This window comes from Trachypithecus francoisi, unplaced genomic scaffold (genome assembly GCF_009764315.1).
Source record: "Trachypithecus francoisi isolate TF-2019V2 unplaced genomic scaffold, Tfra_2.0 Lachesis_group12, whole genome shotgun sequence".
NCBI lineage: Eukaryota > Metazoa > Chordata > Mammalia > Primates > Cercopithecidae > Trachypithecus > Trachypithecus francoisi.
In genome coordinates, this window is record NW_022681457.1 from 121715886 (window position 1) to 121737564 (window position 21679).

A 21679-nucleotide genomic window follows, 5' to 3' on the forward strand; every position below is an offset into this window, starting at 1 on the left:
CCACCAGAGCACATCTTTAAATCCAGATGGCTCCAGGCCTGTGGTTCACAGGTGGTGGAAACTCAGTTCTTGCCCTGGCCCTGCCCAGCCCCAGCCACCAGCACAACAGACCTGTCTCCTCCCCAGGACACAGCCCACTGGGAGGGTTCAGGCCCCTTCCTGCAAGACTCGGGTCCTTCTCTGAGTCCATACCCTCCTGCCCCCAGTCCTGGAGCTACCAGGAGGGAGAGGGTCTTCCAGCACAAGCCAGCTGCTCACCTACCTGCTCTCCCAGCCCATGTCCCGTCAAATGCCTCAGGTCACAAACCACCCATGGTGCTGTGCTACCCTGTCCCACAGGGGTCCTGAGTCTCAGGAAGGAGGACAGCAACCCCACTGGGAGGAGTCCCTCAGAGGCCTCAGTCACCTTGGCCATGCAGACCAGTCTCTCCCCACAGTCCAAGAGGAGCCTGGCGCTCTGAGGAGCCTTTGGGATCTCACAGGAACATTGTGGGGGGCGGGGGTTGGAGGGCCATCAGGGGCTGGGGGCCAACAGACAGGTTGTAGCGCTAGAATCCAGGGGTAGGACTGGTTCGCACAGCCACCATTCCCCGTTCCCACTGCCCAGCTCCTCACCCCAGCCCAGAGTCCCTGGGACCAGGAGCTGAGTAGCTCAGTATGGAAGAACCACTGTCCACTTGCTGGTACGCAGCTTCAGGAGCAAAGCACAGCTGACTACAGGCCACCCCAGCCAGGCTGGCGGCCGAGGAAGCAGAGTGCCTCCATCTCATGCTCCTCAATCCAGCTCCGGTTCCCAGGTGCCCAAACTCCACACTCCCAGGGAAGACCCCACCCTATCTTTCAGACCACTGAGAACCCCAAGCTGCCCCCACCCCTCAGCACAGGTGGGTATCACAGGGCCCCCTGCCCAGGCCAGGCCACCTCCTCCAGCCATCATCCCCCACTCCCAAGACCTGGAAAGTGGCCCAGACAGTCTATGCAGCCCAGGGCCCTGTCCTCAGATCACCTCAGGATTTCCCCAGGTCAGCCTCCCCACCCCGTGTCCTGATCAGGAAGGCCTCACAGCGCAGCCCTTGCACAGACAGCCCTGAACACGCGACAGAACGCAAGTGAGACCCACTGATGGGGCAGGTGCTGAGAGAAAACCTGGATGCTCCTTCTCCACCTGCTGGAGAGGACCCCAGATTTGGCAAGGGTGACACCAGTCCCCCCGTCCGTGCTCCCCTGCGGCACTGACCGCCTCCTCTCTTCCCCTCATACACTCCGATGACAGTAGCCCAAACACCAGCAGCACCCCCAGGAGGACAGGCCCCACCTCACAAAGCAGATCAACGAGGTCAGCCCGCCCCTCCATCACTTGTGCCCCCCCCATGACAGCCTGCAGAGTCCCAGGGACAGACTGCGGCCTTCCAGGCCCCTCCCCAGACAGCTGTCACTGATCAGGCCAGGGCCCTCCCCCAGCCCAGCCTCCCCTCTGACCTCCTGTCCACTCCCAGCCTCTGTCCAGCCCCACCCCTTGCTGAACAGGGAGAAGGAAGGACAATGGAGCGGTGCCCCCTGACCAGACTCTGGCCCTGCCCTACAGGTCTGACATCTCCTCACCACCCGGGGGTCCCAGGACTTGTTTCCAGTTTTGAGGCTGAGGGGGCTGAGGCCCAGAGAAGTGACAGTCGTGCTCCAGTGCCGCCAGGCCGGGGCCTCCAGACAGCGAGTTCCCACTGCTGCCTACCGCTGCAGACTCCCAGGACAGACCCAGGGGCACTTGTCCAGCCGCCTCCGCACTCCAGACACACTCCACACATCTGGGGTGCACACCTCCAAATGGCCCTTGACTCCCAAGTGTGCCACAGCCCATCCAGGTCCCCCAAACTCAGCCCCACTCACCATCAGGAGGCGTCGGAGGTACCGGAGTAAAGTGGATCCCAGGTTTATCTGGAAGAAAACAAACCCCCAAGTTAGGCCCCTCTGAGCAGGCCCCTCCCTGTCCCATCCCTTTGCCCAGCCTGGAAAGGGGCACCCCGCCCACCCACCTCCCTCCCTTCCCTAGCCCCAGGGATCCAGGCAGGGGTGCCAAAGGGTCCAGCCCTGACCCCATGGACTGGCTGAGGCCTGAGACAGAGGCCCCTGCTTTTCTCTGCCCCTACAGCCAAACGGTCATGGCCTGACTCCTGTCAGATGGGGCCCCAGCCACAGGGGTGCAGGCAGGCCCCACTGCCCTGGAAGAGTCCACTGCAGGCCCTACCTTAACCCCAGCTGCCGGCTCTCAGTGTAGCCGGCTGCCCCTCCCTTCCCAGCTACTGCAGGAAGTGTTTCTGCAGCTTTGGGAGAGGGCCTGGCCCACTGAGAGTCCAAAGACAGGCCTCCAGGGACCAAGGGGTCCACAGAGTGACCCATCCCATCCCCCTGAAGCTGTCGGCGGCGCCGCGGCCTCCAGCCTCTATGTGCAGGGACTTCGGGTTGGGGCTTGGCCAGTGCGGCGCCCCGCCCGTGGCCACCTACAGTTGTTGAGGAACAGCAGCACCGCGAAGCCGAGCGTGGCGGTGGCCAGCAGGATCAGGCAGGCGTTGCACGGGACCATGAAGCCTCGCACCAGCAGGGAGGCGCCAGGCGGCTGCCGGGTGTCCCGCGCCAGCGGCAGCGGAGGCATGGCCCGGGGCTCCGGCTCTGTGCCCCACTCTCAGAGTGTGGGGGCTCCTCACGGGGTGCCCTTGGGCCTCTTCAGGGCTGCTTGCCCCATCCTGGGACCCCTGGGGCGGCGGACAGCAGCTGTGCCCTCAGAGTTCACCCAGTCACAGCCCTGGGGGTGCCAGGTCCCGGCTCCAGCCCTCCAGGCTCATCGTGGGAGGAGTGCAGAATTTTCCCGGAGTAGAAATCCCAAATGTGGGCTCCGAGGCAGGCAGAGGAGGGGCGGGGAGCCCGCGGCCACCCTTGCTGCCCACAGCCTCCCCGGGCCGGCCGCCAGCGCTTGGTCTTCCCGGAGCCCCGGAGCCCCGCAGGCCGGAGAGGCGGTGTGCGCGGCAGGTGCGCGGGGTCCGGGCGCCGAGAGCCTGGGCAGCTCCTGTCCTCGGCAAAGGCGGGAGCGGCGATGGGAGCCGGCAGGCAGGAGGGGCGGCCGCGTCGGGAACGAGAAGAAAGCGCCGCCTGCGGAGGCCGCGCCAGCTCCTGGGCTCCCGGGCTCCCACCACTGGGCGAGCACCGCCAGCTCCCCTCGTCCTCGCGGGGCTGGGGAGGTGAGTGAGGGGCGAGGGCGCCGCGGAGGGAGGGCGGGAGCAGAGACAAAGGAAGCTGCCTCCGGGGACCCCGGCGTCCGCGGGGAGTTCCAGAGGATCGGGCGGACGCGGACGGGAGAGCGCCGCACAAAAGGGAACACCGGGCAGGCGGGGCCGGCGGCGGAGCTGAGGGCGCTCGGCTGGGGCTGGGGCTGGGCCCTGGATGGGGCCGGGACTGGGGCGGGGGTGGCTGAGGCTGGGACCCGGGGTGGGCCTGAAGGCGCTGGGGCTGGGGGTGGGACTGGGGCTGGGACTGGGGGCGCTGGGGCTGGGCCGGGGGTGGGGCTGGGGTTGGGGCTGGGGGCGTTCAACTGGGACCGAGACGGGGTCGGCCGTAGGGCTGGGCCGGGGGAGCAGGGTCGGGTGCCGGAGCGGAGGCGGGTGCGGCCGGGGCAGGTCGCGGGAGGAGGAAGCGCCTGGGGAGCAGGAGCTGGGCCGGGCGGTCCGCGCCCCGCACCCGCTGGGGTGAATCGGAGTCGCCGCAGGGGGGCCCGGGGGGCCGCGTGCGCCCGCGTGTGCGCGTTGTCGTGCGTGTGCCCGCGAGTGTTTCTGCGCCCGCGGCTCCACCCTGGCGGGGCGTAGGTGGGGGAGGGCCCCAGGTGCGGGGCGAGCTGGAGGGTGGAGTGAGGTGAGCGGCCCAGAAATCGCCTCGCCCACTTTCCCCTGGGGATTGACAGTGGCTCCTCCAGTCGCCAGCGCCCCTGAGTCCCACGTGGGGCGGGGTCATGCAAATGAGCCCCATGCAAATTGCGGTGGGGACTCCCTGCGTGTCCGCGGGCCTGGAACGCCCCCGAGAGGCCGTTCCAGGAACGTCGGGGCCCTGACGTCACTGCGGCCCGGGGCGGGGGATGGGGGTCTCGGCCCATCTGGGACTCCTGACACGGTAGCCCGGCGTCCCCACACCCGCCCCCGAAGGTCGCCCCTCTCCCTGTCCGCTGCCCAGTTGGGGGATCCGGGGATCAGCGAGGGGCCCGTCTGGGCCGGTGTGTGCACCACCCCTAGAGTCCATGCCACGTCCGTCCACCCTGGAGGCCAGAATCCCTCGGCGACGGCACCTCGGTCCCCCGCACACCCCTGGCCACCAGCAGCCTTCGGGAAAAGACCTCTGAGCACCCATTACCCTGCCCTCCCCTCTGTCCCTGCAATGACCTACCCCATCCCCCAAGCCCCAGCTCCAGGAAAGCAAGGATCCGGCGCCAGGGCACTTCTGCTCCACCAGTCCCCTCCAGCACCGTGGACCGAGCCATCTGCCACACTCAGTCTCACCCACTTTGCAGACAACAGCTGCCAGCAGTCACCAGTGCCACCGCGTGGTCACACCCAGGTCTCACCTCAGTCCACCCCAGAGGACGCACTGCCCACACCTGCCTTCCTGGAGTCCCCCAGTCTGGCCTGTGGGCCCCTTGACCCCATGGCCTCCATCTGGACTCTCCCCAGCACCTCCTTCCCTCCGGGTGCCCTGTCTCACCCTCCTGGTCAGGCTCCTCCAAGGGCCCCAGCCAAATCCCACCAACCCCACCTTAGCTGGGAAGGTCCTATCCTGCCAGCTCCCTCTCCTGGGACTCCTTTCCACTCCACAGCCAGGGACCAGCACCATGCCCCATCACCCAGACAGGAGGCCTCCACATCTCTATGGCCCTGGGACCTGGTGTTCCAATGGAACCTTGCAGGAAAATCCAAACTCAGCCAAGGGGTCTCACCCACCGCGAAGCCACATCCCATCCAGAGCAGCTGTCAAAGGAACCACTTGGAGACCCACCCCTGCTGGCCTCACCCTCTCCTCAGGGGAGCTCCTACCCCGACCACCCCACCCACCCCACTGGACCTTGGCACTATCCACACCAGGCTGACAGTGTCCCAGTGGCGCTGACTGTGGGTGCCCTGGGCAGGATCTGACTTTTTATCTCCCCAGCACAGGGTGTGGCCCAGGGATGAGAAAACCCAGAACAGGACTTGCTGTGCAGAGGCAGGTGGTTCACACACATTCCCCATTTCTCACCTCCCAGCTCAGAGTCCCAGGGACAGCGCCAGGGTCAAACCCAGGCCGTGCTACCAGGTCACGCGCCAGACCGCCTGCTGCCACCACCTTCAGCCATGGGATCTCTTGGTGGGCTCTGCAGGAGGAGGACATGCAGGTACTAGGATGTGGGAGGGGTGGGGGAGCCCCAGGTACAGGCTGGCAGAGGGGGCCTCAAAGACTGCCCGGGAAGTTTGCCCCCACACAGAGAGACCCTGGGATCTGCCAGCAAAGGGGGCCCAACAAGCTGAAAGTCACATGGGGGGCCTGGCTGGCCCAGGCCAACACTGGAATGAGGCTTAGGGCCCCTTGGGCTGGCCCAGGGGGAAGGGGAACCAGGCAGGCAGCCTGGCTCCACCCAGCCCCAGTCAGTGTCTGAGCCCCCCACAGAGGCCCAGATGCCTTCAGAAAGACAAAGGGCCATTGAGGCCCCAGGCCCAGCCAGGGAGGGGAGCTCAGGCGACATGAGCTATTTTGGGACCTTCAGACAAAATCATTCAGCTCTGACCAGCCCACGCAGGCTCATGTGCGGGAAAGAGGCAGGCATGAGCCTCCCGGTCCCTGAGCTCACACTCACAGCACCATGCACTGCACACACACATGGCCACACAATGGGTATTCCAGGCCTGCCCAGCACCACACCTGCTCCCTGACCCCCCTCCGCCCCCTGTTCAGCCCTACTGCCGTCCCCAGCCCCAGCCTCAGTCCTCCCCCCGCACCTGCCCGCATAGACACGGGATGTCCCCCTTCCCCCCTGCCTGCATAGACAGTTGATGTCCCCTCACCTGCCTGCATAAATACTGGATGTCCCCCCACCTGCCTGCGTAGACATTGGATGTCCCCCCACCTGCCTGCATAGACACTGATGGCCCCCCACCTGCCTGCATAGACACTGATGGGCCCCCCACCTGCCTGCATAGACACAAATGATCTCCCCCCACCTGCCTGCACAGACACTGGGTGTCCCCCCACCTGCCTGCATAGATACTGGATGTCCCCCCACCTGCCTGCACAGACACTGGATGTCCCCCCACCTGCCTGCATAGACACTGATGGCCTCCCCACCTGCCTGCATAGACACTGGGCATCCCCCCACCTGCCTGCATAGATACTGGGCGTCTCCCCACCTGCCTGCATAGACACTGGGCGTCCCTCACCTGCCTACATAGACACTGATGTCCCCCCACCTGCCTGCACATACACTGATGACCTCCCCCACCTGCCTGCATAGACACTGAAGTCCCCCACCTGCCTGCATAGACACTAAAGTCCCCCACCTGCCTGCATAGACACTGGATGTCCCCCCACCTGCCTGCATAGATACTGGGCATCCCCCCAGTCTGCCTGCCTAGATACTGGATGTCCCCCCACCTGCCTGCATAGACACTGATGACCACCCCCCCGCCTGCATAGACACTAATGTCCCCCTACCTACCCAAATAGACACTGGGCATCCCACATCTTTGTGCAACATTAATTTTGTCCCTCAACCCCCACCCATACAATGGGAAGGCATGTTCCCCACACACCCCACACGTTTCTGCGTGGATACAGGCACTCTCTGGTTGGGCACCCGCAGGTCCTTATCCTGCCCTCAGTAGGTGGGGGTTGGGGCCTGGAGAGGGTGGAGCACTGGGGCTCTCTGGCAATTGGCAGGCCCCGGAGGGGCTGGGGCTCAGTTCCTTTGGAAAGGCTGGGGTGGGTATGGGTGCCATCGGCCCACGCACCGCACATGTACACACACGTGAGCGCTCAGTGCCCCCAACTCTAACCAAGGAAAACAGAGCTGGCATGGAGTGGTCAGTGCTCACAGGTGCTGCCAGCCAGGTGCGGGGGAGCGTTTCCCCACGGGAGAGGGAATGGCCAGCAGGGGAGACGGCAGCTCCGAGGCAGGAATCAGCTTGCTCCCAGCTGTGGGGTCATGGCAGCTGACGACTGCGCCCCAGCCCTCTCTCCTGCCCGTGTCCACAGCCTCTTTCTCCCACCGTTCCCTGCACGGACCTTCACCCCTCAATGCACAGCTGACTCCTGGCTTCCTTGGGAAGCCCTGTGGAGGTGCCAACGGTGAGCGTGTGAATGGGGAAGGGACTGATGATCAAATCAGTGAAGGCCAAGGTGAGCCCTGCTCACGCCCCACCCTGCCCTGGGAAGAGAAGGGGGCACAGCCCCTCCCCACCAGGGCCGCCGTGGGCCGGGTGTTTGTGTTTGTGCTTCTCCAGCAGGGGGTGCATGGGAGCCTCCCACTTGCAGACACACAGGGGCTTCTCCTAGGGCCCAGTGCAAGGGTGGCCAAGGTGGGCTGCCAAGGGGCAGGGCAGGGAGGCTCAGGCCAGTGACAGAGCCCCCCTCCTGCCCTGACCCTGCCTGGTCTGACTCCCAGACTGCCCTGCCACCCCCAGACAGAGCCCCATCTGGGCAGGAGTGGGCATCTGTGTCAGCCTCGAGGTTCAGCAGACATGTGAGGGGACTTTGACCCAGGACCCTCTCCTGTCCTCACTGCAGCCCCAAGGGACCCAGCATGCCCCTTCATCTCAAACCTTCAGAAACCACACTGGTCATCTCAGAGGCAGCACCTGCAGAAGGTCCCGGGCCCTTTGCCAGACATGGGGCAGCCCGCTGGACGCAGCGAGCGGGGGGCAGGAGACTGGACAACCAACAGCAAGCTGAGGGAAGACACGTGCACAAGGACAGAGGCAGAGCCCAGCTCCGAGGCCCCCAGGACAGGCCAGGGTCACCCACCACCAGCCCCACACCTGCAGCACCGGCCCGGGCTGAGCCCAGGGACACCGGCCCGGGCTGAGCCCAGAGTGGCAAGAACGGTGGCCCACTAGCAGAGGCTCCAGCCAGAATTCTGAAGTGCACAGGCTGGTACATCTGAGGCTGCAGGCACGTGCACACACATGTGTGTACAAACACACAAACACGTACGCACACGCAGGCCACACAGCTGGAAACAGCCGGCTGCCTGTAGGACAGAGTGCGCCCCTTCTCCCACGCCTCTGCTCCAAGGGGGGACTGCAAGAGGAGGGGCTGGGAGGGGCCATCTCCCTTTCCCAGGTCCCGCTGTGAGCCGCCCCTGGCGGGGGGGCCTTTCTCAGAGGAAGTTCCCAGGATCTGCACTGGGGGGAGACGCCCCTTCTGGGGAGCTTCCCTCCGTGCTGGAGGCTCCAGTAGAGACCTGCCTCATCCCCTAGATCCCAGCCACAATCCTGCCACAGCCTGGGGGTACACAGGACTGCTCTGAGCCCCAGTGCAGCCCCCCAGCAGGCAGGAGGTGCTGGGGCACTGAGCCTCCTCCTCCAGCGGGCGACTGTCCGTGGGGCAACACTCAGCCCTGCGCTTCCTCTCTCATCTATGAGGGGCAGGTACCGCCTGGGACCCCGGGAGGGTCCATCCTCAGGTGGGCGGGCCACCGTGGTGTTTACATCTGCAGCCCCAGCCCAGCTGGGCCTCGGGGGCCCTGGGGAGCCCAGTACAAGTGGGGAGGGGGTGCCAGAACTAGGACTGCAGGGAGGGGTCCGTTCCTGCCCCACCCAGGCCGCTGGTGGGGCTGTGGACGGGGGTCCCACAGGTGGAAGCAAAGCCCTGGGGGTGGGGCGTCTGCTTCTGCAGTTGTTTTCCACTCCCCTGCAGTGATGGGGGCCAGAGTCAACCCTTCAGGAAGGAAGCTGCACGGGCCTGGCCGGAATGACCTCAGGCCGGACCTGTGGCCCCGAGGCACGGGCACCCCCTCTCCAGAGCAGCTCCAACCTGCCTTCTGCGGGCTGCGGGGTCAATGATTCCCTCTCCTGATCTTGCAGGGATAGGAACCTGTCCTCGCTCTAACCTCCTTCTCCCCCACCTCGGCCTGGAGGCTGCAGCAGGTGCCATCCCCGCCACCACCCACAGAGGCCCCACCAGAGTGGCTAGTGTGGACAAGCGGGAGGGAGCCCAGTTCCAAAACAACCTTCCCTCTCCAGTCTACAGGAACAATGGAGCCAGGGCTGTTCTCTGGGTGGGGAGTGAGGGGGTGGGGTGGGGTCTGGAAAAAGCCAAGAGTTCTTTCCACCAGCTCAGCCCGGCCCTCTCAAAGAGGTCATCTCCACAGAACTGACCGGCCCAATTCCTCTACCCCTCCCACCACCTTGCTCCCTTTGGTTTCAGCCAGCAAAGCTCCCCCAGGCCAAGGCAGGAGCAAGCCCAGGTGAAGTCGAAGACAGGACAAGTCCATTCACGCAGGAGGGAAGCACTGAGCCCCGACTTCCCACCAGGAGCCCCTGGGTTGGGAGGGACAGAGGTGGGCCCTTCACCTGGCAGACCTCCCTCCCAGCTCCACGAGAGACAGAGGTGGGGCCCCAGCTTCCTACCAGGAGCCCCTGGGTGGGGAGAGACAGAGGTGAGTGAGGAGGGGCAGGGGTGAGTGGGGAGGGGCAGGGGTGAGTGGGGAGGTGCAGGGGTGAGTGGGGATGGACAGAGGTGAGTGGGGAGGGACAGAGGTGAGTGGGGATGGACAGAGGTGAGTGGGGAGGGACAGAGGTGGGCCCTCCCACCCGGCAGACCCTTCCCAGCTGCAGGAGGGAGATTGGGGCAGCAGCCTCAGGCCCAGACCTGCCTGGGGGAGGGCCTGAGAGGGGCTCATGGGGTGGGGGTGGGGGAACCAGGGGGCAGGATGAGAACCTGGAGTCAGGAGGGGGCAGGAGAGGGTGGCAGGAACAGAGAAGCCCCTTCCCCACTCCGAGGGAGAAAGGCAGAGGAGTTGGGGGCAGGAGCTGAGCCCTGGGCAGGAGAGGGGGCTGGGCCCAGCCCTATGGGAGGTCCTCCTGCACCCCGAAACTTCCAGATCTCCTCGACTGCCCCACACTGAGGGGAGCCTGGTCTGGGGCTGCTGGGTCCCTCAACCCCAGCAGCGATGCTGCCCCTGGGGCCGTGGGACTCTGGGCTTTCCCTAGGACTGCCGTCCTGAGGCCTAGACAGCTGGCCAGGCAGGGAGGAAGGGAGGGCGCGCAGGCCGGAATACAGGCAGGGCCGGGACTAGGCCGCTGGGACCCCGGGCTTCAGAGCTGGGCAGGGCTGGGCTGGGAAGGCGCCAGACTCACTCCGACCCTGGCCCCCTGCCCTGTCCCTGTGCCAGGCCCCGGCAGGGGCAGACAACACTTCCTTTCTCTGTTCCTGGCTCCTAGCAGGGAGGGATGGGCCCCAGGCGGCCTGGCCAGCCCTCAGCCAGGAGTCCATCCTGGGGGCTTCAGGGAGGCTCTAGGACCAGCCTTCGTGAGGTGGGCTGGGAGGGAATGGGCAGTGCCCAGACAAGACAGGGTGGCAAGGGCCGGAGGAATCGCCTGCTCAGCCACCAGCCTTGGGCAGCTAGCACTGCGGAGGCCAGGCCACTTCCCTGACAAAGCAGGGGCGGGGGACTCCTTCTGGAGGGAGCATGGGCCTCCCCTGCCCAAAGGTGGCGCAGAGGGAGGGACACATACCTGTCTTAGTTATGCCAGGAATGTGGCTCCCTAGGCAGAGAAGGGGGGGAGGAGCCTTTCCGGAGGGCTGTTGACTGGGGGAGGGGCCTCGGCTGGGCAGGGCCAGGAAGACCCGGCAGGGCCAGGTGAGAAACTGAGGAAAGGAAGTCCTCAGCAGACCTGAGTGCAGCAGCAGGTGCATCTCAGGCAGTGTCTGGGCAGGGGTGGTGAGGGACGTGGCCTGGGAGGACGTGCCCTCCCCCACCCGGGGAGCGCAGAGGGACCTTTGACCCCAGCATGGGGTTCCCCATAAAAGGTGGGACCCAGTGGTCTCAGGGGTAGCTTCCGAGGACTAGGGACTGCCCAGACATCATCCTGTGCCCCAGGAGGTGGGGTCAGAGTCTGACAGGGAGAGGTCAGCTAGGCTCAAGCCCCCTCCATCCATCCCCCTCACTAGGGTGAGGCCTTGGCTACCAGAGGGCCCACGGTGGGGTTCAATACCCTTATCTCCTACAGAACAGGAGGTGGACCCACCTCCCACCCCACCCAGTGTGACGAGAGGGGTGGGCACACAGGACTGTCCCTTCTCTAGCCAGGTCAGCTCCAGGGACCTTGTCCCTCAGGGCTCAGCCAGGGCTTCTGGGAGGCATTTACCCTGTCCTGGCACCAGTGCTCCCAGCCCCGAGATATCCCTGGTCTGCTTCCAAAGCAGAGCCCCACATGTCCCACTGGAAGTTCCTGGGCTCCCCGGCACCTTCCAGTGGACCCCACTCCTCATGCTGCTTCCCTTCTGAGGCTCCCCTCGGCCCCTGGCTCACCTGCAAGGCCCCTCCCATTGCATTCTTCCCTGGCCCACCCTCCCCTGGCCAGCCCCACCCCAGGGGGTTTCGGTGGCCACAGCCCCTCCCAGGTGCTCCCCAAGCTGCATATTGGCTATGGGTCCCAGGCTCCCCACCTGGAGCTTGTCCCTGAGCATGACTGTGCACAGCTGGGCTAAGCCACACCCTCCTGGCAGGGGCTCCCCACAGACCCTCCTCCCAGTGCTCTGCTCTGCTCAGCCTGGGCACTCACTCCAGAGCCAGGGCCTGGCATGCGTAGAGCGGCTTTGCTAAGACGCAGAGCCTCGTTCTGCCAGGGTGACTCTCCTGCCACGTGCCCTCTGACCTTACAGCAAGTCCTCCGTTACTAAGTCATGGACCCTCAGGCTAGACCCGCCTGGCTGTGGGGTTAATGATTCCCTGGATAGGAACCTGTCCTAGCCCTAATCTCCTTCTGCAGCCCCTCCTCAGCTCCCGACAGCCTATCCTGACTTCACAATGTCCCATCTTTTCCCCAGACCACAAATGCCCAGAAGAGAGCCAAGGTTATAGTGCCCTTCCAGTGGAGGACCCAGGGGACCTCCTCTGTGCTCCACTACGGCCTGGACCCTGAAGGCAGCTTGGGGGCCACTGACCACAGGCTGGGGAAGAGGCCGCAGCACTCCCTATTTTGGGTGCTGCCCCTCCCCCTGCACAGCCCCCAGAAGGCAAGAGCAGTGGACAGTCTAGAACCCTGCAAGGACCCCTCACAAGCCAGGCTAGCGTCAGGGCAGCAAAGTTTCCTGCACTTTCCTGCCGGCCAACGGAGCAAATCGAAGAGACAGGAAGTCAGGACCCTTGCCGTTGCCTTGGGGAGGAAGCATTCTCCGGACCCCCCACCGACACATCCCTTCCCAGGCAGCCATGAGGGAGCAGACAGGATGTGGGGGCGACAGGGACCTCCTATATTTTCCCTGCCACATTCCCCAGCCAACAATCTCAGTCCCCAAATGGGACTTGTCCTGGGGGGGCTGTCACGGAACTTCTGCCCCCACCAGGCTGGGGTCAGGGAGGGCCACTCCTCGGCCATTCGGCAGAGCCATGGGAACAGCGAGCAAGAACTCTCGATGGCAAATCACACACCCTCCGAATCCACAGAAACCTTCACCGCACAGCCTCGCCCTCCCGCCCAACCCCCATGGCAAGGGGTGCTCGATTCGTGGGCCCATCTAGACGGAGGTCTGGGCCGACACAGGAGCTTAAACAGCTGGGGACATTCACCTGTCCAGCTTCTCCCTAGAAGGGGCCTCCAGGAGGAAGTGTGGAGAGCTGGGAGGAGGGGAGGAGGCAGGAGGCCATCCGTTTGCAGGGCTGGGACTTGCCTTTGGCCCATCTTTGCCAGGGCCAAAGATGTCTAATGTGAGGGCTTGGAGACGCAGCTGGGGAGCCGGGGAGGGGCAAGCAGAGAATAAGGTGGGACCACAGTCAGACCACAAGTCAGACTACAAGACGCCGTGTGCTGTAGCCCCCAGCAGAGCACGAAAGGGCCCCTCACAGTGACCCCTGCAACCTGTCCACCTTGGCCGCTGCCCTGACCCCCAGCGGACCCCACGTGAGCCCCCCACCACGCACCTTCCACACAGAACTCCACCTCCTCCAGGTTTCGCAGAGTGATCCGCATGAGGCTGGAGTTGAGCATCAGCTCGTTCTTGTGGGCTGGCCACAGGTATGGGGGTGCAGGGTTCACAAAGAAGATCCTGGTGTCCCCAGTGGACACCTGGTTGTCACAGATGAGGGGGTCTCCGAAGCCACTGATCACCACCTTGTTGCCGCCGTCCAGCAGGCTCTCCTGGGCCACCAGCTCTTTGCCCTTCAAGTACCGCCAGACCCGAACCTGGGGTGGACATGGGGGTAGGGTGTCATTAGTCCTCTCCTGGGAAACGGGCTAGACTGGGGGCTTTAGCTGCTCAGGACAAATGTCCACAGCAGACTCAAGCCCTGGGCAGACATGTGGGGAGACCTCTGGGTCAGACCGCTGGGCGGAAGCTGAGGGAAGCACACACTGGCCACCACGGCCCATGCAGGAATGCTCAGAGATGCATCACCTGTAAACATGTTCCCTCCCCCAAGTCTAACCATTGTCAGTCACCCCAGGTCCAATAACGTCCCTATCAGTTAAGGCTGAATTTGGGAAGGGGGCCCACCTGGCTTGGGATGCCTGCCTTCCACGTTCCCATCCTCTCCCCACTGGCCCACTGCTCAGGGCCCTCCTCCTGGCAAGCTTGGGCAGTGAAGGAGGGGGACGAGGCTTCAGGGTAAGGGGCCAGCTTGGCTCCTTGCGGCCCTGTGGCTGGGCTAAGATGCCCCTTCCTAGGGCTCCTACAGTCTCTGCAGTCAGGGCAGCCCGTGAAGCACGAAATCAAGTTTGGGCAGCGCAGGGTGCCCCACCCTCCACCTTCTCAGCTCCTGGGGCCCTGAGGGCAGCTGCTCTGATGGCTGCCTGTGGTAAAACCTACAGCCGACCTGGTGGCCCTCACAGGGTCAGGGACCCATGCACTCCCCTGAGAACAAAGCTGGGAGAAGAAGCCCCTTCCTCAGGAGATCTGGGGGACTGGGGCTGCCGGATGGGGGGAGAGACAATGGTTGGCCTGTCCACTGTGCAGCCCCTGCTGGGAGCCTCAGGACTGCAGCATCCGCAGGGACCCCCTCCAGTTGCCTAGGCAGAGCCTCTTCCACGCCCCCCAACAGTAGGCTCCAGGAGGCAGATGACCCAGGCAGGGGGAGGGCCTGGTGGCTTTCATCGCCTTCCCCCACCCCAGCCACACCCAGGAGCAGCGGGGAGGAAGTCGGGAAAATCCTGCAGGGACCTGGCAAAGTGCCCTGGCCGCTGTGGAGGAGACGGGGCCGGCGGGGGAGCCCAGCTGTAGCCCGCACCGGCCAGTCTGAAAGAAGCTGCCACCTTCTCCACCTCCATGGAGGGGAAACGAGCCGATTTCCGGTCCCAGGAGGTGGTTTGGGGGCTACAGGGGAGCCGGGTCTGGGTTACCCGAGCTCTTACTAGAAGATTGTGGGGGGCCCGGCGTACCTACCCCGGGGGCTCCCACAAGCACCTGAAGGAGAAGCCGGGCAAACTTCCCCTCCCCGGGCTGGGGAGCCCCGGTTCCCGCAGGAGCGCGATGGGGCACCGGCCCTGCCCCCAAGCACTCGAGGCCAGGCAACGGCCCCGCCCACTTCTCTGCTCCTGCACGCCCCCCTCGCCACTGCGGCACCCCCCACCTGGCTCCTGGGGTTGGGAGCTCAGGCTGTGAGCCCCTTTCCCTCTCCTGACCACCCCCTCTAGCCCTGGGAAAGGCCTCTGGGGAGGGGGACAAGCGGATCCCAGGCCCAGCCCCCGCTCCCCACCCGGGCAAAGGCCCCTCGCCCCAGGCCCCTCTCCTTCTCCTTGACCGGTGGGGAGGGCGTGAGGCAGCCGCAGTCCCGGGGCGAGGTGCACTTGTCTCCGCGAGGAGGGAGGGGGCGGCGGGCGGAGGACGGCGGCGGCGCAGCAACTTTCCCCGGCGCCCGCGAGTTTCCCGGGACCCGGCGACCCCCCTCCCGGGGCTTGGCGGTCGCCAAGGGAGCCGGAGCGGGGGCTGCGGAGCGACCGGGGCTGGTTCCCACGGCCTGGGGCGGGGGTCCTGGCGGGGCGTCCGGCGTCGCGAGGGGAGGCCGGGGTCAGGGTGGGCGCACCTTGCAGGAGTACGTGTGCTGCACCGGGTCCACGTTGAGGATCTCCTCCACCGTCCCCGTGAGCACCACGTTCGCCTCCTCCTCGCGCCGCTCCAGCGCGCGCTCCGGGCACGTCCCGCCGGCTCCGGGCAGGACGCACGCGGCCACCACCAGCAGCAGCAGCGGCCGCAGCGGGCCCGGGCGGGACGGGCCGGCCATGGCGCAGGCGAGACGCGGCGGAGGAGCGCGCGGGCCGCGCCGGGGACGGGACTGGACAGGACGGTACGCGGCTCGGGAGGCGGCGGAGCACGGGCGGGCGGGCGGGGGCGGGGCCCTGGCGGCGCCCCTCCCCCTCCCTCCTCCCCGCCCCCACCCCTCCCCCTCCCTCCTCCTCTCCTCCCTCCTCCCGCCCCCGGCCCGCCCGGAGCCCTGCGACCCGCGCCGGCCGCGAACAAAGCCCCGGGACGCGGCGCCCCGCGCGGCGGTGGGGCGCGGAGGGGGCGGCCCGGGAGGGGCGGGGAGGGAAGCGTGGGGGGGCTGGATCCCGCAGGCGCCCCTCCCCCGCCCCGGCCCCCCGGAAGTGCGGCTGCACCCGAGTTAATGCCTAATCTGGAGGAGACGTGACGGGACTGCCGAGGGGTTCCGGGCGGCGCCGAGCTGGGCGGTGGTGCTCACAGGCCGCCGGGAGGGTCCCAGACCCGGGCCCGATACCGCCCCGCAGGCTGCGCCCCTCCCGCGCGGGGCCGGACACGGAGGCTCGGCCCGGCCAGGACCCCCGGGGCTGCGGCGAGGGGGGCGGGTCCCGGCTCCAGGGTGGGCGCTGATTGGTCGGCACGGCCCGCCGCCCCGCCCATTCCAGTCCCGCCCCCAGGTCCCGCCGCGGGGAGGTGCGCGCCCCCTTCCGTCCCGAGGCTGCAAGCGCGGGTCCCGCCACGCCTCCTCCCAGCTCCGGGCCGGGCGCCTCTGCAGCTTGGCCTGGCTGGGTGCAGGGGGAAACTGAGGACTGGAGGGCCCAAGTGAGAGCCTGGCCTAGCTGAAGATTGAGAGGAGGGAGCGGAGGCCCTCTTTGTCCCCTCAGAACTGTGACTAGACCGAGCGTGGTGACTCAGGCCTGTAATCCCAGCACTTCGGGAGGCCGAGGCAGGTGGATCACGTGAGGTCAGGAGTTTGAGACCAGCCTGGCCAACATGGTGAAACCCCGTCTCCACTAAAAATACAAAAATTGGCCAGTGTGGTGGCGCACGCCTGTAGTCCCAGCTACTTGGGAGGCTGAGGCAGGAGAATTGCTTGAACCCAGGAGGCAGAGGTTGCAGTGAGCTGAGATGGTGCCACTGCACTCCAGCCTGGATGACAGAGCACGACTCTGTCTCAAAAAAAAAAAAAAATTAGCCGAGGGACCGGGCGCGGTGGCTCATGCCTGTAATCCCAGCACTTTGGGAGGCCGAGGTGGGTGGATCAACTTGAGGTCAGGAGTTCAAGACCAGCCTGGCCAACATGATGAAACCCCATCTCTACTAAAAATACAAAAATTAGGCCGGGTACAGGGACTCACACTTGTACTCCTAGCACTTTGGAAGGCCAAAGCGGACGGATCAGGAGGTCAGGAATTCGAGACCAGCCTGGCCAATAGAGTGAAACACTGTCTCTACTAAAAATACAAAAAAAAGTTAGCTGGGCATGGTGGCAGGCACCAGTAATCCCAACTACTCAGGAGGCTGAGGCAGGAGAATCACTTGAACTTGGGAGGCGGAAGTTGCAGTGAGCCGAGATCATGCCACTGCACTCCAGCCTGAGCGACAGAGTGAGACTCTATCTCAAAAAAAAAAAAAAAAAGGCAGGCGCGGGGCTCACACCTGTAATCCCAGCGCTTTGGGAGGCCGACAGGTGGATCACAAGGTCAGGAGATCGAGACCATCCTGGCTAACACAGTGAAACCGCGTCTCTACTAAAAATACAGAAAATTATCCGGGCATGGTGGCGGGCGCCTGTAGTCCCAGCTACTCCGGAGGCTGAGGCAGGAGAATGGCGTGAACCCGGGAGGCGGAGCTTGCAGTGAGCCGAGATGGCACCACTGCACTCCAGCCTGGGCGACAGAGTGATACTCCATCTCAAAAAAATAAAAATTAAAAAATAAATAAATAAAAAGGATTGGGCCTGTGGTGATCCCCCTCACCCCAAGCTAGCTATGGATCTCTGGACCAGAAGACACCAGGGAGGTCCCGCCCTGCTCTGCCCCTGTTGGGAGTTCAGGAGAGGCCCCTGGCTCAGTGCTTCACTTGCCCATTGTGTCACGGGGTGAGGTGGGGACCCAGACACAAGGCTGGAGCCAGGACAGCCCCTGCTGGGCACATGTGGGCCCACAGTGGTCCTGATGCAGCCAGACGGGGATCTCCTCACCTGGATATGGACCCCCACAGACCAGGGGGGACTCTGTCTCCAGCTGGATCCTCCAGAGGGCTCTGAAAGCTGAGGCCCAAGTGCCCAGAGTCTGGACTCTGCATGTCCCTCCGTGCCCCATCCTCGCTGCGTCCTGGCCAACAGTTGGCTTTTGGGAGACTCATTTAGCAAATTGGAATAGGAGAGATAGAGAAGGGTGCATCGTTGGGGGAAGGGGTGTAGCTTGTACTGAATTAGGTGCCCCCAACCTGGGACAAGCTCTTCTTCCTGGATGGTGTCAGCCTCAACTCCAGGCGCCCCCACTGCTGGCCACAGCCCCTCATTCACGCAGAGCCTTGAGGGGATGTGCTTAGCCACCCAGGCTGTCTTCTGCAGCTGGCCCCAGTGGTGATGTGAGCACTCAGGACCTGTCTCTATCCCTCCCTTGCCCAGCCCAGGCAGGTGAAGCAGACTGTGCAGGCTGGGCTGGGGACAACTGAGGCCCCCAACCCCCAGTTCCTATGGAGAGCCTGCCTCACAGCCCACTGGGCAGGCCCCAAGGACTCACCCCTCACCGCTTCCAGGGGCCCACTGGGAGCCTCCCCAGTAGCCTTTTGATTTGAGCAGGCTGGTCCCTGCCTAAGCTGTCTGCTGTCCCAGATGGAGGACGGGCAGGACGGGCTCCAGCAACTATGTCTCTTTTCTTTCCTTAGAAGTTAGTTTCCCAAAGGGTGGGGAGAGCTGTCTTACTTCAGTTTGGTTGGGGGGAAGCTCCGTATTCTGATCCCTCGAGGCCGTAACTGCAAACCCTTATCCCTTCACTTGGCAACCCAGGCCTGGTCACCAGGATGGACCCTGGGTTCTCCCTCCTGACTCCTCTCGCCCCATCACTAGGGGTCTGAGGTGGACGCTGGAGGAGGGTCAAGTGCAGACACAGAGGCAGCCATTTCTCTTTACAACAACATTTATTTCCAGCCCTTGATCCTGCTCGAATGCTGGTGGAGGCCCTTAGCTCCGCCCGCCAGGCTCTGTGCCGCCTCCCCGCAGGCGCAGATTCATGAACACGGTGCTCAGGGGCTTGAGGCCGTACTCCCCCAGTGGGAGGTGATTCTCCAGGGGCTTCCCCTCAAAAGTCAGCCAGAACAGGTCGTCCTGCACACCCTCCTGCCGGCTCACTTGCTGCTTCAGGTGGGCCACAGTCTGCGTCAGCTGTACCTCGTAGGTGCTGCTGCGGCCCTTGTCATTCCTCACCAGGATGCTCAGAGGTTCGTCGCATTTGTCCACCACCAGCAGGACCGTGCTGCCGGGGCCCAGGCCCTGGTTGGCAAGGGGGACCCTGTCCTGCAGCGTAGCACCGCTCAAGTGGACAGCCAGACGCTGCTGGAAGGCGGGCACGCCGATCTTCTGGGCGATCTTTGCCTTCAGCTCTGACACCGACATGGAGTTGCTCAGGGACACCTGGAACTCGTTGCCCCCCAGCATCTTCACCTTCAGGTCCCAGCTCTGCAGACATGACACAGGCTCAGAGGCTGCCGCACCAGTCCCAGGCCCACGACACACAAGGCACTGGCTGCTGGGCGAGCTCCTGTGCCCAGGGACAGTGCTCCCTTCTGTTTGTCCTCTACATCCCATCAGCAGGGACCCCAGGCACAGAAGGCACTGAGGGGTCATTACCAGAAAGCCAGCTGCCCACAGCCATCCATGGCCTCCCTTTACCTGCTTGGGTGCCCCTCTGTGCCCACCCTGAGGATCTCAGGGGTGACCTGCTTTCAGGAGCACACTTAGAACCTGGCTGAGCTCTAAGCAGCTCCGCTCGCCCTGCAACCCTGGGAGACCTGGGCTGGGGGAGGGAGATGAAAATTGACAGGCACAGAGGCCTGCCTCCCCCCAACCCCCCACCTGTGACATCTCCCTTACCATGGCTGTGGGCTGTGGGACGCGGCACGAGGTCCTGTACTGGCAAAGATGAGTTCGCTGCCTCTCAACCGCCGGCTACTGCAGGCAGCACCCAGCCCTGTTATAAGCCTGAGCCACACACGTCAGGGGACATTGCCGCACGAGCCTGCTCGGGTGGCCAAGTTTCGGTTTCCTTTTCCCCAGGCATGCCCCAGAGTGAGCAGAAGAAACAAAACAGAAAGGCCGAAAGGCGGGGAAAAGCAGAAGGGGGTGGGCAGGGTCTCAAAGGCACTGTCAGGGCCGGGGACTCAGGACAGCGGACGGCATCCCCACCCCCACCCAACACCCTGGAAACACCTAAATGTTGAGCATTCCAGGTCCTTCCCAAGATGCACTAAAGCTGGTCGAGCGCCGTGGCTCACGCCTGTAATTCCAGCACTTTGAGAGGCCGAGGTGGGCGGATCACCTGAGGTCGGGAGTTTGAGACCAGCCTGACCCACACAGAGAAACCCCATCTCTACTAAAAATACAAAATTAGCCAGGTTTGGTGGCGCATGCCTGTAATCCCAGCTACTTGGGAAGGCTGAGGCAGGAGAATCGTTTGAAACTGGGAGGTGGAGGTTGTGGTGAGCCGAGATCACACCACTGTGCTCCAGCCTGGGCAACAAGAGTGAAACTGTCTAAAAAAAAAAAAAAAGCGCTAAAGCCTTCACATGAACTAATGGTTTCATTTTCCATTTACAACTTGCAAATAGTAAACATGGAAAACACCCCCACGGTTAATTCAGAAACAAAACCTCCAAACTCCCCAGAGATGACAACACTTGGTTTAGGGCAGTATTTGCTCAGGTTTGGTGTTTTTTTGTTGTTTTTGTTTTTTTGAGACAGGGTCTCACTCTGTCGCCCAGGCTGGAGTGCAGAGGTGCGATCTCAGCTCACTGCAGCCTCCGCCTTCCTGGCTAAAGGGATCCCCTCACATCAGCCTCCCATGTAGCTGGGACCACAGGGGTCCAGCTAATTTTTTGTATTTTTAGTAGAGATGGGGTCGCACCATGTTGCCCAGGCTGGTCTCGAACTCCTGGGCTCAAGTGACCCACCTGCCTCGGCCTCTGCAAGTGCTGGGATTACAGGCATGAGACACTGTGCCCGGGCCTCAGATTTTTTTTTTTTTTTTTTTTTTTGAGACGGAGTCTCGCCCTGTCGCCCAGGCTGGAGTGCAGTGGCCGGATCTCGGCTCACTGCAAGCTCCGCCTCCCGGGTTCACACCATTCTCCCGCCTCAGCCTCCGAGTAGCTGGGACTACAGGCGCCCGCCACTGCGCCCGGCTAGTTTTTTGTATTTTTAGTAGAGACGGGGTTTCACCGTGTTAGCCAGGAGGGTCTCGATCTCCTGACCTCGTGATCCGCCCGCCTCGGCCTCCCAAAGTGCTGGGATTACAGGCTTGAGCCACCGCGCCCGGCCTCAGATTGTTTTTTTTTTTTTTTTTTTTTTTTGAGACGGAGTCTCGCTCTGTCGCCCAGGCTGGAGTGCAGTGGCCGGATCTCAGCTCACTGCAAGCTCCGCCTCCCGGGTTTACGCCATTCTCTCGCCTCAGCCTCCGAGTAGCTGGGACTACAGGCGCCCGCCATCTCGCCCGGCTAATTTTTTGTATTTTTTAGTAGAGACGGGGTTTCACAGTGTTAGCCAGGGTGGTCTCGATCTCCTGACCTCGTGATCCGCCCGTCTCGGCCTCCCAAAGTGCTGGGATTACAGGCTTGAGCCACCGCGCCCGGCCTCAGATTGTTTTTTAATAAAAGAGACCTATCTTGTATTTTCTACAAAAATGAACTCTGGGACACTACTGAGAAAGTGAAAAGACAATCCACGGAATGGGAAGAAATATTTGTAAATTATCTATCTGATGAGGGCACAGCATCCAGGACATATAGAGAACTCCTACAACTCAATTTAAAAAAAAAAAAAAAGGCAACTCAATTTTCAAATGGCCAAAAGACTTCAACAGACATTTCTCCAATAACATAGAAACGGCTGTAAAGCGATGCTCAACATCATGAATTGGGGAAATGCAAATCAAAACCCCAGTGAGATGCTATTTCCTACTACTATGTCTGCAATAATAAAAATAAAGGACAGCCGGGCGTGGTGGCTCACGCCTGTAATCCCAGCACTTTGGGAGGCTGCGGT

The 21679-nt window shown here is 63.5% G+C and overlaps 2 protein-coding genes across 6 annotated transcripts in view; both read right to left on the reverse strand.

Annotated features, from left to right (window-relative positions):
- AGRN (agrin) overlaps nt 1-15566 on the reverse strand; it is a 34465-nt gene extending 18899 nt beyond the window's left edge. For 2 of the 5 annotated variants that reach the window (XM_033228827.1, XM_033228826.1), the window contains exons 1-3: nt 15245-15566; nt 13148-13409; nt 1885-1932 (exon numbers count right to left, since the gene is read on the reverse strand). In XM_033228827.1, the coding sequence (XP_033084718.1) occupies nt 1885-1932; nt 13148-13409; nt 15245-15442 (508 nt within the window). In that variant the 5' untranslated portion in view covers nt 15443-15566. Of the gene's footprint in view, nt 1-1884; nt 1933-2499; nt 3392-5268; nt 5365-13147; nt 13410-15244 lie in introns of those variants that run through there. The other 3 variants (XM_033228830.1, XM_033228829.1, XM_033228828.1) reach the window with 3 other exon arrangements.
- Nucleotides 15567-18545: 2979 nt separating this feature from the next.
- On the reverse strand, nt 18546-19927 carry ISG15 (ISG15 ubiquitin like modifier). Its single transcript, XM_033228834.1, has 2 exons — nt 19517-19927; nt 18546-19102 (listed from the first exon to the last, which is right to left on the reverse strand). The coding sequence occupies exons 1-2, from the start codon at nt 19517-19519 to the stop codon at nt 18608-18610; spliced, it is 498 nt and encodes a 165-aa protein (XP_033084725.1). The 5' UTR covers nt 19520-19927; the 3' UTR covers nt 18546-18607.
- Nucleotides 19928-21679: the final 1752 nt, after the last annotated feature.